At 42.7% G+C, this 14,888-nt stretch overlaps 1 protein-coding gene across 2 annotated transcripts in view; it reads left to right on the top strand.

The window, feature by feature from the left end:
• The window catches only part of LOC146202756 (uncharacterized), a 69,960-nt gene that overhangs the window by 11,644 nt on the left and 43,428 nt on the right, over positions 1 to 14,888 (top strand). For both annotated transcript variants that reach the window (XM_084588313.1, XM_084588314.1), the window contains exons 2-3: positions 3,523 to 3,792; positions 9,541 to 9,714. In XM_084588313.1, coding sequence (XP_084444439.1) covers positions 3,523 to 3,792; positions 9,541 to 9,714 — 444 coding nt within the window. The remainder of the gene's footprint in view (positions 1 to 3,522; positions 3,793 to 9,540; positions 9,715 to 14,888) is intronic.

Genomic DNA, 14,888 nt, shown 5'->3' with positions numbered 1-14,888 from the left:
TGCCGCACTGCTTTGCATTTCTTCATAGCGCGCCCGATTTTTCAGGCACAGCATCAATGTGTACGCTCCTCACTGATATCTTGCACGCACATAAGGGCAGCGCATGAAAAGTGGCGTGTTTGCTCGATGGACTGTCGAAAACGACAAGGCACTCTCTCCATTCAGACTGTCTGCGCTGCCCGCCGTCTGCTGCCAACAACATCATGGCGGATTACCCAGCGTGCATCGCTTCATGCAAGCTCCCTATAGAACAAGAGAAAAAAGATGGTTACTGGGTATGAAAGAGCACTGAACAAGGGTAGAAGGGGGGAAGCCTCAGTTACCAGGTCGAGCCAACGTTTCTACAAGTGGACTTGTCAAACACAAGTCCACTTGTAGAAGCTTGGCTCGACCTGCGAACTGAGGCTTCCCCCCTCTACCCTTGCTCAGTGCTCTTTCATACGTAATCTCATACACTTTTGTGACGTCAGAACCTTCACTCAGCAACCTGAAACTGAAGCTGCAAAATAAGTCAAGATCATTGCAAATTATTTATTGAGTGCTGGTGTATTGCGCATGGTAACCAATGTTTGCTAATGTTATATGCACAAAAGACTTAGAAAACTTTTGTGCCCCAACCTTTAAAAAGTAGTATCACTAGGTTCTTCTTGCATGCATGTTCCCTTATTTCAAATGGTGCATTAGAGATTAGATTACATGTATCATCATCTGGTATTCACTAATAACTGGTAAATGATCTATAATTGAATTTCTTCTTGGTGCTGTTTCGTTTAGTTTCATGAACCAAACTATTGCTGTGATGTATAAGAAGTGTTTAGGTCACTTGAGACATAAAAATAAATTACTCTAAAATTGAAACAGCATGAAGAAATTTAATCATAAATTTAGTGAACATTAGAAGAATACTCCATAGTAATTTATGTATTCTAGAGCTTAATTTTAAAGAAAATTCTGGCTAAAATTAGGTGTCTGATATAAGTTTTAGATATTAATTTTCGGTGTTGTGGTCAATACTTCTTTTTGGATTCTTTCCTATGTTTTTCTTTCTAATTCTTTTTAGGAAAGGTGTTCCTATAAAGCACAAAGCTTCACCTTATGTACTAGCTTTTGCATGTGCTGTTTTCTTTAATAGAATGAGTTAGCATTACTTGCCCCTGATGCCTGCTCCACATTGGCACAGCTGTAGGTAGGGTTTCAAGAAAGTTCTGTGTGGAACCAATGCTTGTTTAAATAGAGCACCAAATACGATTCCAAACCAAATAGAGTCTGCTGACGCTAGACTAATGCTGAGAATGCAGGCATCATGTGGTGAAGTCTGCAGGTAGCCGTGTGTGCATCTTTGAAGAAGTCTCAGCCAAGTACATATATTATGGTGAAGCTACCAAAAAAAAATATAAAATAATATGCCTCTGCCCGTGCCAGTAGGTATAAGGTATAGGTATAAGGTAGCACACGCTAAACACCTTAACTTCCCCTTAGAACCATCACATGGGTACCTGGGCACGAGGACATTCCTCAGAAATGAGCACGCTCATGCGTTTGCCCGAGAACTGAGCTTCCGGGCCGGGCGCCTTTGGGTGGCCTCCCCAAATCTTCATTATGCACCCTCGTCGAACCTCTCGACTACACTACAATTGTTCACCACTATCGTTGTTGCTGCGTCACGTACCCACCACCCCATCACACGCTCACTCACATCGACAGCATGTACTGACGACAACTCCAGACACATTCATTCCCATTATCTCAATTTGCCCACATCTTTCACCCCACGGACTTCCCATCATACTGCACCACATGTAACGCCACCCCACCCACTCTCTACCATTACCTATGGGAATGTCCACATCCAATCCGCGTTACTCTCATCAAAAACTCCACTGCCTCCTCCTGGGAGGCCGCCCTTCTAGCCACGCAACCTGCAGATTAGTCACAGCTGGTCGAGCGGGCCAAGCTAGAGGGAGCAGCCAGAGGGCTCCTGGACGAAGGGGTCCTCCTGGGAGTGTCTACCTTAATTTTTATTAAATAAAGTTTCCTCTTCCCTTTAAAATTGCTCCTGAATGAGACTGGCCATTGACAAAGTTAATCTGTGTTTGTTTACTTTGGTAATTATTAGGTACGAGTAGGTAGTGAGCCTTGGGGTCTGTGGAAATGATGGTATTTTATGAATAATTGGAATAATATTTCAAAAACATTCTCTTATTCTCTTCACTTATTCCGGAGCCAAGTATATGCGAAGGAAAAATGAATGGGGCTGCAAGGCATATTGAATCGTATTGCAGTGACTAGTGGCAACTGCATGTGGGGTAATGATCTATAAATAATTACATTATCTAGCATTTTCATATTGCGACAGTTTATAATTTTACCATATTTAGTGCCACCACTTTATAGCAAATATTTGAAGATATGCCCATTGGTGTTGAATTTTTTCTTTCTTTAGGGCTCTGCACATCTTGTGACAAGGACCAGTTCCTACACGATGTTTGGTTCTTGTGAAGAAAGAGGGGTTGTTCAACACGCTCTGCGAAGAGTAGCTCCTGCATGTTGCTCAGTACATTGCTTGCTATCGAAAACAAACATAATTTTCATTCACGTGGCAAGAATCAATAAGTACTCTTTGGCAACTTTGATTTAAGTTAAGATTTGAGTAGATGCTCAGAGCAAGAAACATTGACCTCCAACTTCCAGACATGCACTGGAGCTTAGGCTGAAGAAAACATCTCTCAAAGTACTAGTTGCACCCCTTACAGGGTCGCAAGATATAAAATGTGCTTAGTCATTGTTTCCTGCTGGTGCAGGCTCTCTTGCTATGGCTATAAGCAAAGCTTTTGTGCTACTGTGCTCACTTTTTTGTGCTGTAGCTATAGCCTTAAAATTTAAAGATGGATATATATCACCTTGAAAAGTGCTGGTGCATAATAAATCTTTGTCACCGACTCTCATTGCAATACTGTGTAAAAGACTGCAGGCAAATGCCCCTGCTGCTTGTCCTCCAATTGCATTCTTAGAGTGTCGGCATACAGTCGAAAAGTGTGTGGACGTTATTGGATTTTCTGGTGCCAAACAGAACAGGGATGATGATAATGATAAGTGATGAACTTTATGGTGTATCAGTACTACCTTTATATTTTGAGTGCTATTTACATCACTTTCTTGGCAATGGAACCAATTTTGACGCTTCTAGCCACATATCATTTACCAGGCCGCATGGCTTTCTTCTCGGCCATATAGTGGGACCCCTAAAGCTTCTTTTAAGAACAAAAAGCTTGTAAAGGTGAGTACCAGACTTATTTTTACCTTAGAGAGATCCACAGCTCGAGGGGAAGCATAAGAGCTCTTTTGTATGGCTGACAAGTAACCCATGCAGCCTGGTTACTTTTGTGAAAGGCTACCTGCTGTGATGTGTTCATTGAATAGTTAAGCAAAAATTATGAAACCAAATATCGGACAAGATGCAGACTGTTGTGTGAGCAAACAGGACTAACAGGCTGCTGCCCATGGTTGGTTTTTCCTTTTCAGGACCATTATGGCGTGTGGGGTCTGCTGCATTGCTGGAACGAAACCAACGCCTGCGGCCCAGCTGGACACGCGAGGGCGGTTGGAACGAGCCAGAAGAACGCCTGGCAGAGGAAGAGCGTTCCAGACTTGGAGGATCACATCTGTTAAATGACCGTGAGGCACCTGAGCTGAGGCAGCGCTTTGGTTCTGAAAATGCAGTCAGTGCTGAAGGTGCTGGGAGTGACATCTCCGGCCTAGAGAGCCTGGTCGACCAGTCTGCTGTTGAAGCTGGTGAAAATTTGATTTTTTTTTAGCTGTGAATCTGACCTGGTCAGCAGTTTTTTGTATCCAGTAGCTGTTCCTGCTCTTCTTGCATCTCAGCATTCTGCTTTTACCAAACTGCGCAGCATAAAGCGAGAGTTATAATTTGTAGTCTTCTGGGGCCCTTCTTTTTGAAGCAGCAATTTTTTTATTTTTATTTTTGCTAGGGGCGCTGGTCATTCTTGTCGGCTGCAAGTTTATATCCGGCACATTTATGCTTCGCAAATATGATGCCACAATAGATATTTAGATGCTACTACATTGTATAATCGAATGCATCGAATTAAGTGACCGAGAAATGCCTTGCTCAATTTGCCAAAGTTACCAATTTTGTGAAATGATTTGCGGTTCCTCTCAACTTTGTTAAATTGAGTTTTATCTGTGCAGTCATTTGTATACACCAGCTATGTAAGCAACTGGTATGCTGAGGTGCAGTTGCAACCCGTGAATTAATTAATGCATTCATCTGAGAATTTTGGGTTCATACAATAAATACTAAATGGTATGTGTTTATTTTGATACTTGTTAAGTGTATATACAATTTATTTGCCTAACTTGCACTAAAGGAAGTGAATGGAGCCTTGGAAGCCAGCCGCAAGTACGGCTTTGAGTGAAGCTGAATAGAGATGGTAGCAGCTGTTGATCAGTGCAGGCAGTGAATCATTTGAATAATGTTGGGTTTTTCCATGGCCAGACTGGAGTGGCAACGCGCCGGCCATGGTTTTGCAGGCTCTGGCCACGGCCAAACCAGCCATGATTTTGCAAAAGGACTTTACCAGCCAAAAAGAATTGATGTATGTTCATCTAATGCACGCACACAGCTGGTCAAACACCGGCGAGAAAGCCGCCTCATTTGAGAGTTACCTGTGCTCCTGTAACATCGCTGGGTGTGCTGTAGGGTTGCCTTGTGCTTATTTTAGTTTATTTTTATTTTGGAGCTGATGGGAACAAACAGCAGGCAATAACACAACAGTCAGCAATGCAACACCGCCACCCTCCGTTCGTGGCACACATTAACAGAACACATTAACAGAAGCAAACTGGGCGTGTCGCTTGGCTGCCAAGCCAAGGAAACTCCTATAACGTACAAATAACAGGATTCTAAATGGGTGCTTAAAATTTGCAGCATGAGCCCATTGATTTCCGCGACAATTTCTAGATGGAAGCCGGGAGCATGCCCAGTTCTCCGAGGACCACTAGCTCGCATATTGTGCTGAAGGCATTCAAAAGAAAACACATGCAAATAAGTTCTTTTTTCCTAGGGAAAAAGTTTCTGAGCGGCGGCCTTCCACTGCATTCATTCAAGCACCTTAACACAGTGAACACCAATTAGCAGATGGCATGGGGCTGATATGCAGTTGCAATCAAAGCTCCTTGATATGGCCAATTGCAAAACTTCTCATGAGGCCCATGCATCAAAAAAGGCGGTATTGATCAAGATTCTGGTGCTTGTTTATATTGGTGGTGTCTTTTGTCGATAAAGTAAGCGGTGTCGAAATTGAAAACTTTGAAAGTATTGGTAAATATGCAACCACCTGGCAACAAATTAGTTGAAGAAATGCAGTAGCAAAAATTTTTAATGTATCAGCCATAGAGATAAATTAAGAACTAAAATAGAAAAGCAGCTCTTTTTACAAGGCAATGATGGCAACTGCAAATAGCTTTTATTGGCTGCTTCTTGATGACAGAGCAGTCCATAAGTATTCTAAAAGAACTGCATATTGAAATTAGTCACTTTTTGAAGCGGGAGTTTCTCAACTGCTATGATCTAAAATCTCTGACTGCAGTGTCAGCAGTCAGTGGTTGCCAGACCAGCAAGTTGTTTTCGAAAGTATCAAAGAAATGTATTTTAAAAATATAACTGCACTAAGCGAGCTCGAATTTTGAGGAATTATAATTTGACGTATGTGGAGCAAAATGCAGCGATCAGTGTATACTACTCATATACTAGCTGTCATGACCTGTAGCTGTCATGACATGTCATGAGTTGTATTTTTTGGGGGGCTGTTGGGCTGTGTAAACCTTTGACGTTGGATGGTATTTTGCAAAGTGTCTTGGCGAATAGTGGAGGGCTTTGCAGAATTGTGTCACTGTACTAATTAGGGTATGGGGTAAACTTTTCTTTGACCATTTAGTTTGAGTACTTATGGCAGAAGCAGGACAATAATGAGAATTGAGGATTGGTTCAGCGCACTTTTCTGCTTGCTGGGAAATATTTGCTAACATGCCTAAAATGACCATGGCCTTGTCTGCTGTTATGAAGCTGTTGTTTGCTGTCAGATCTGCCACTGGGCAGCCATGGGCAAGCCAACTTGTTTTGTGTGTCTAGTGCTGCTATAAGGTTTCGTAAAAGAAAAGCACTGCAGGATTTAAGATAGCAAGAAAAAATTTTTGAGGGATAGTCTGGTAAACAATAGATAGATTCCTGCCACTTCCCCCCCCCCCCCCCCTTTTTTTTTTGACAGAGGAAAGTAGAAGTATAAATTAGGAAGCATAAATGCAAGTGATTGTGTCATAAGCCCTCTTTTTTTCCAGAGCCTTATGAACACCTGTTGTCACAGCCACCTGCGGAGGCTGGCAACTGCATGCAGCAGCGGTCGCTATAGCATGTGCCATACATAGTTCATCGTTTACGCATGATGCCAGAGTAATGTGGCTGCTTTCCTCTTTTTTTTTTTTTTTTTTTTTTTTTTTTTTTTTTTTTTTTTTTTTTGCTAAATGTGTTTCACTGACATACATTTATCGTGGCGCCTGCTGCGCTTTACTACTATAGTTCGTGCGAGGGTTTCCTGGAGTAGGTTGTGAAGGCAGGTCAGGAAATGGCGGGCACTGCTTTATAGTTTTGCTCCCGCGGGGTACCAGCAAAATTCTTAGCTCTTTGTTAAATAATAATATACTTGTGATTAATAATTGGTGATAGTCTGATTGACCTATTCGAGCACAACTCTATTGTGTATGGTAATTTTACTTTTGAATTAGTTTGTTTATAGCTTTTGAGCTGGCTGTTTTCCTATGTGGGTATACATTGATGCTAAATGCAGAGTAGCCCTTCTTGCCCCGAATGGTGGCTGAATAGCTTGCCATTTAACGTCTGCCTTGGGTTATGGACCCTTTGCTAAACTTGATGAGCCGGCTTCTCTGCACGGTAAAAAACCCCTTCACCATGGTGGCCAAACCTGTTTTGCAAAGGATCTATAGTGAGGATTTCATTTGTATACTCATGGCTGTCTATGGGAACTCCAGTGCTGTTCAACCAGCATTCATTTTTAATGGCAGCTAATACAATTTTTTTTTTTTTGTTCACTTCCAATGCCCTGTGCATCTTTCTTACGGCTAACACAATCCTATTTTCATGCTGGTTTGGATAATAAACTCGCGAAAATATAAAACTTTCGTGGTTTCGAATTCTTTTCTAAGAAGTAGTGAAAAAGTGCTAGTGAAGGGGGTAGGCTAGATATTAGCCACTGTAATGGTAATGCTCGTGGCTGATGTTTCAGTACTACCATATTTACGCGATTCTTAGCATCCCCCTTTTTTCACGATCGTGATTAGAAAAGTCGAAAATGAACTCCCCTCCCCTCTTTTTGAGGCAATCTCTTGACGATACGGGTGCATGAAATAATTGTCTGGCAAACAAACTTCTTTGTTTGCCAGAACTCTTTGCAGCTCTAGCTTGACGACAGGGTGAGTAAGTGCATTATACAGTCTTGAATTCACGCTATTTCTAGCAGAAAAAAAAAAGAAGTTTGTTAGATTCACGTGCAAAGTTTCTTCACCTTTTTTTTTTTTTGTAAAAATTTGTTTTGTTTTGGGGGGGGGGGGGGGTTAATTTGCGAAAATATGGCATTTGTTTGCGCAGTGCCCCCCCCCCCCCCCCCCACACACACACACACACATTTGTCTTTGAGAATTTCCTTTGTTTTTTATCCATAGCAGATGTCTCAGTTTTGTATCTTTACTTTCACAGTTCGTAGCGTTGACATTGACAGCCTACCAAAATTTTGCGCCAAATGACATTTCTCTGCTGGAGTGTCTTTTGAAGAGATCTCCTACAGGGTTGTGGTGACACTCTCGTCAAAGTTGACAGAGGGCAGAGTTTTAGATGCTCTTTGCAGCTTCATCGCTTAGTTTCACACCCACGACAAAGCTGCAACCTGTTTCTACTATTTTCGAACAGCTTGCTTTTGGACATTAACCCTTTCGCTGTTGGGTGTTTCTGGCCGTGACACTCTCCCAGTGTCTGCTTGGTCTCAGGGAATGGGCGTATCAGGAAACGAGCATAGCGATTTATTCTTCATTATGATTGCTATACAAATAGCGTAGTCAGCAGAATATGCATATTTCAGTGTTCTGCAGTTGTTAATAAACATCATCATCATCAGCGTGGCTATAAATGGGATAAATGAAGATAACATTAAAAAAAAAAAAACACTGCTCAATGCTTCTTGAAAGTTCGAATTCGAGCTAGGGTCGTATTCCATACCTGCCAGCTCACCCGGATTTTCCGGGAGTCTCCCGAATTTTGATTACATCTCCCGATCGTACGGACGTGACATCAAATCTCCCGAAAAGTGTTACAGCCCAGTGTGTTTCTCTTTTTTTTTTTTTTTTTTTTTGTTAATTCTTTTCTTGCGCACTATAGCTATGATCCTATAATATAACCGTGCCAGAAAGTAGAGCGAGAGCAGTTAGTCACCAGCATGCACCTTGAATCGAGGTAGCGGCCGCTGGCACCACCACGAATGCAAGCAACTGACAGGCTCTGCCATAATGGATTTTCCGGATTGACTCGTCTCAAGCTGGCTCATGCATTTAGCAATCCAGTCGTTATATGATCATGAGTGTGCTAGCCGCGCTAGGCTTTCGTTGGCTTTCTCAGAGAAGGTCATCGAATGAAGTACGGTATGTCAAACTACTCTTTGTGTTTCCCCAAGTTGGAACGATGTATGGCGCTTTCGAAAGCCAAGAAGTACTTGCAACTATTTTGGAAATCGTGCACAACTGAGTTTCCGTGCTTTGACAGTTTGCGAAAAGGTGACAAGTATGGATTCTGTACGTGCGCCTGTGATGTGAGTGTTTCGCACGGCGGCAAGAATGACATCAAGGTTGATATCGCTTCACAAAAGCATAAAAACTATGTTCGTGCTGCAGAAGTGCAAGGCACAATCTGCAGTTTCTTCCGTGAAAATCCGTGATGGAAACGTGAAAATCTGCCACTACGTCCATGTCAGCGAAAAGGTTAAGGAACAAGAAGCTTTGCACGAAATAACAAACAAACAACTTTGTTCTTGGCTCACGATAGCCTTAGTTGCTGATGCGCCAAAACCCCAACATAACATCAACAACAAAATGACAAATTTTTCAAAGTGCAGGAATAGAAGTAAGTTCGTGGCAAGTACATATCTGTCATTCATGGCTTTTTGGGGTATGTTCTGGATAACACGGTAGATTTTCGGATAATGCTTTTGAATTTTCAGTTTCCATGAGAGTCGTGTCAATGAGTTTTCTATGTAAACATTTTTAAATGCAATACCTAACAATTCATTCTAGCTGACGTTTTCTGATGGCAGATCATATATGCTTAGTGGGAAGACTAGTCACGTGGTGGAATTTAGTACCAGGTGCACAAAATTGGTGGCTTTCATACTGCTGATTTTTTTTTCTTTGTGGGCTTTATTGCAACGCGAGCTTGCTTCTGGTTTCTTGTGCACATGACAGGTGGTGTCTCAAGCAGCAGAGGAACAGCTGACGGAGGGCCCAGCCAAGGAGCAGCCAATGCATCAGAGGAGGCTTCAGGACCACAAGTAGGAGCACTGAGAGCAGATCCCAATGATGGTCTTCACCAGGTCACAAGGAAATCGGCCTCGATTATCTCGGATATTTATTTCGTAGGTGAGTTAGTACAGAGGCAGGGTACCAGTCACATAAGATTCTGTCGTGTGATTTTGTGCAGAGGCCCTTTGGTCAAGTGTGCAGATGGGTTGGGGTGTTTGTCTTGCGACAAATTTTTTTGTGTCCTGTCGTCTTATAGAGTGAAGGACTTTTATTTAAAAAATAACTTCTGAAAGCAAGAAAGCAAAGAAATGCTTACAAAAATGGACAAAAGAGACAAAGTAAAAAGGCACCACATGTCTGTTTGCAAGTATCACCAAATGTGGTGCTTTTGGCAACCAGTCATGCCATGGACGGGGCGGGGGTCCCTTGGCATATATTGAACACTGTTGAGGTTCCTTGAGGAAAAGTTTGAGAACCTGTTCAGCCCAATCAGACACAATGAAATACTTAAATGCATTTGTTGCTACTACATCCCTGCCAAGTCTCTCCCGAATTTTGATGTTTTTCTACGATTGTACGACCAAAACAGAAATCTCCTGGAAACGCTCCCATGTTTGGCCAAATCTTTCTCTAGTTTGGCCACATAGCTCCGAGGCTGCTTACCGCGTGAGACCGATTGACATAGTGATCAGTGAAAAGTCTAAAAAGCATAGTCGGCCAAGTGCAGTAGTTAAACCTGCCAGAACTACTTTCATCTTGCTGTTTATGAGACTGTAGCGCCGCCGCTGTCTGAGGCGGCTTAAGCATGGCGCTAAGGTCAGGTTCTCTTTAAAGTTTGTGACTTTAGTTCTGCCTATAATGTCTCTACACTAATACCGGTTTTTGCTTCAGGCAACCTCCGTGTTTTCTTCTGTTCTTTGTTACTTTAGTAAGACAGTTACCTTCTGTGTTACCTTCGGCAGCTCAGGTGCTTGATCTAGTGCAGTTTTTAGAGGGCGTGCGCTGTGCGTTGTCTAGTGCCACGTAAACATAGTCTTCGTCCATGGTGCTGAGTAAAGAGTGCAAGAAATATATTCGTCTTCCTAAAGCAGTATACTGCTGAATTGGGATGTATTGTAACATCATGGAAAGGCAAGCATCGTGCGTTTTGCACAGTTTGCAATTGTGACATCAGTATCTCGCACAGCAACAGAACTGACTTGGCTACGCACATTTCATCGAAGAAGCACTCAAGCAACCTTCAGTGCCAAGACAAGCAACACCCTCTCCAAGATTTCGTCGCTATACAAGACGACAGCGGTATCGTCTGTGCGGAGTGCTTGTTTACAGATTTTTTGTTGGATCGTAACATCCCGCTGAACGCCTCTGAGCACATGGGACCTTTATTGCATAAAATGTTCCTGAAATCTGACGTTGCGAAGCACTACGCATGTTCTAGGACCAAGATGACAGCAATTGTCAGTGAAATGGTGCGCCACTCACGAGAAAGTGCGATGAGTGCCCTGAGAAAGATGTTTTCAGTTGCCGCAGATGGCAGTAACGATAGCCAAGCGCAGTTGTACCCGATCGTAGTTGCCTATTTTGTCGAAGAATTGGGCTTGATCAAGTGCAAACTTGCGCTGAGCACCCTAGAGGGCCAATCAACTGGATGCAATATTGCCAGATTGCTGATAGATTCTCTCAGTTTCTTGGACATACCATTGTCTCATTGCATAGCTTTTGGCTCTGAAAATGCCAGCGTGATGCTGGGAAAGAAAAATGGCTTAGCGGCAGCGCTGACAGAGGTCCATGAAAACGTTATTATAATTGGCTGTCCGTGCCATTTAATCAATATTGCAGCAGAAAAAGCAGCGGCTTATCTCCCAGTGAAGGTGGACGAAGTCCTCGTAGGTGTTTTTTTATTTGGAAAAAAGTGCAAAAAGAAAAGCTGCCTTTAAGCATTTTCGAGAAATGATTATCGAAAAATTCTGAAGCACGCGTCAACTCGCTGACTGTTGCTTGGGAAATGCTTGGAAAGGTTAATAAATCAGTGGGGACTTACTGTTGAGTTCTTTCCTCCATGAGGCAACAAAAAAATGCCACAAGTATGCAATTTCTATCATATACTGTCATATTCCAAAGACTCCAGTGGCATCACCGCAAAGTGCGTGACTGGAGCACATGCCATGCAAACTGAAAAGTAAGAAGGCAGCCACTGCACCAGTGGCAGTAAAAAAGGCTAAGGCCACTGATGTGGTAGACCAGACTAGACCATCATGCATAACATGTGAAGAGAGGCTGTTTGGATTTTTGAGCTCCTCAACAAAGCGTGCTGTCTTTTATTGAATAACACCATTCTTGCCTTGAGGTATTGAACTTATGGCTGCAGTCGCAAGCTCCTCAAATGCACGTGCTGCAATGTTTTCTTTTTGGGCTTTTTGAAGACCTTCTTTCAACGTTCTTGCGGCCACGCCTCCTAAAGGAACACCTACTTACAGTTGATTACCAGGACAGAGATGGACAGAAGGATGATGAAGACATTGTGGTTGGACTGGAAGCCAGACGCATTGTTGGGAAACTCAAGCCAAGTGAGCAAGAACAATTTTATGAGGCTGTTCGGAAATACATGGTCACTGCCTGCGATTATATTGCCTCAAATTATGTTTGGCTGACAATGCAGCAATTAATTCTAGAATTGCAGGTCTGAAGTCCATCGACACTATTTCCTTGCAGAAAGTCCTTTTTCTGTGTGTGGAGCGATTTCCGGCAAGAGTCAAAAGACTAAGCTTCGAATTCTCTTGAAATGGAATTTGTCAAACTTCAGGCTTTTGGCATTCCTCAAGATATGCTACGAAAAGAACATGCTGGCAAGCAGTGGAGCGCCATGTCCCAGCTGAAAGGCGCAGATGTGCAAAAGAAATTTAGCTGTATCTCAACAGTAATGCTCAGAATTCTCTGTATACCATACAGTAATGCTGAATGTAAGAGGCAGTTCAGAATTGTAAAAAAAAAAAAAAATGAGTTGGGTTCAACGTTGCTGCATCGAATGTGGAGCGAAAGCATTAGCTGTGGGTGATCGAGCGTTCATCTTCTTTATCCTCGTCTTCTCCTTTTTCTTCTTCATTATCATCTTCTCGTAGCTACGCTTCTTCACGACATAGCTGCGGCCACTCGATGTCTCGCTTTGGCTGTCGTAGTGTTGCTTTCGCAACAAAATCACACCCAGTTCCGATCATCCATGTCCGGCACAGCCCTCGGTCACATTCTTTTGACAAAATGTCGCAGGGGCGAACATTATTACACTCATGTTCAATCATTGTTGCGCTTTTGAAAAACAGACGTAGAAAACGATACGAGGCACTGGAGCGTAAACTATCAACTGAAATTTTATTGCAGACAACACACATGAACGCTTTACACATAAAAAAAAAAGAAATCACAAAAACCGACAACTCAGCAATGTTGTTATCGTATCATTGGGTAAACATGGTACATCTGTCACAAAAGATCATTTATCTCTTTTTAATTTTCCCAAGAATTCCTTTTCTTCTTTCGATTTTCTCCAACTAGCCCAATTGTAAACCCTTTTGATTGTTACACTCGGCAGTACTGAAAGGAATTTCTGAAAGAGGCAGCATCTGCCACATCTAGGATTCCTCAACAGTGAGCAGTGATGTAACACGTCGGTGGTTTGCACTGAACAACAACCCGATTCTTTTGAATTTGAACTATCAGTCATTGCAAATGCCTGGTAACTCCTTTTTCTCTCATCTCCCTCCCCCCCTCCACTGGTTCGATCAGATCTTTTCTAATGCCTTTTTTGTGAACCTGCCAGGTATGCTACAACATTTACACATGTGATGCAAAATTGACTTCTAAATAACATTTTGTGTGCAAAATAATGAGTGAATATAGCAGAGAAAATAAACGTGGACTTTGTGTAATACAGTAAAAGCTCGTTAATTCGAACTTCACGGGACCAGGAAAAAAGTTCGAATTATCCTATGTTCGAATTATCGAATGGCCTCGAAAAAACTGACCAGAATCATTTGTATTACGGTAAATGTATCGCACCTAGTCACTTAACGAACTCGCTCGCATAATGAATCCACTCAGCCCCGATTTGTGCCTACGAATCTGAAAAAAAAAAAAAGGCCGTCAATCGTTAGCGTGTCCCTCCGTTTCCGCTGTCACGGTCCACAACACATTTCTTGGCAGTGCGCCAAGATGCTGCGCTGCGATAACGGCATGTTTATCTTTTGACTAGCTCCAGCAGGAGGGAGGGCAGTGAACTTGGCAAAGTGCCAGCACTTGTCCCGTTGTGCAAGCCTCCTTTTCAGTACATTTGCTTTATCATGCTATGAGCGACTAAGGCAGGCGCCTTCCACTGCCACTCCAATCATTTGAACGAAAGGTGAAACCGGCATCATGATCGCGGCTGACTGGCGTGCTTCCGTTAACAAATGATGGGTGGAAGAATGGATGGGACCACGCCAACAATACTTATAACTCTTTCCAAATTAACAGGGTTGGAATTAACGAGTATTTAGTTGTGAGCTACAGAGGTTGCGCAGAACAGAGAGCAGGCAGCCGCCGCCGCCATGGCCATGCCTTCCCTCCAACGCCGCCGGCCACTGCACCGGTCATGGCGCCATTTAAGTTTTACCCACTCTTCCATGGTTTTACCTGGTTCCATCTTCTGTCCCCGTTTTGGACGTGCGCAGCCTCTAATTATGCCTTCCGATCGCGGAGGTGTTTCTTTACTTTTTTTTTTTTTTTTTTTTTTTTTTTTTTTTTTTTTTTTTTTCGCGTGATGTGCGCCAAGCCGCCCAGACGCGGCGGCGCATAGTTCGAATTATCCGTAGCGGAACCGACTCGCGTTCAAATTAACGGGCTTTTTTATACACATATCTCTATGGAGCTTGGCCGGACCAAGTAGTGTAGTTCGAATTATCCGAAAATTCGAATTAACGAGCTTTCACTGTACTACTGAACTTGAAGCTGCTTTTGACACCATTTCCACTGAATAGGATTTCACCTTACATTACTCAGTTACGTCAGAGGAACCAGCTTGTGAGAATATCTTGTACTTTATGGACCATAAGAAGTTACATAGAATATTGCAGGGTTCGGAAACTACAATTTATGCTGTCCTTTTTGTCTCCACAGAAAAAATAACAGATAAGACAATTGAAAATAGCATTACCGTATTTACTCGAATGTAATGCGACCGCAAATGTAACGCGAGGGGTTTTTTAATAGACATTATAGTCATTGCAGTCTAGTCGGAGGCCGAGTTCTCGGAAACCGAG

The sequence above is a fragment of the Amblyomma maculatum genome, chromosome 1, assembly GCF_055883805.1.
Source record: "Amblyomma maculatum isolate TAMU_Amacu chromosome 1, ASM5588380v1, whole genome shotgun sequence".
Lineage (NCBI taxonomy): Eukaryota > Metazoa > Arthropoda > Arachnida > Ixodida > Ixodidae > Amblyomma > Amblyomma maculatum.
Note: the sequence above shows the minus strand (reverse complement) of the source record. Positions and strands in the feature narration are given on the sequence as shown.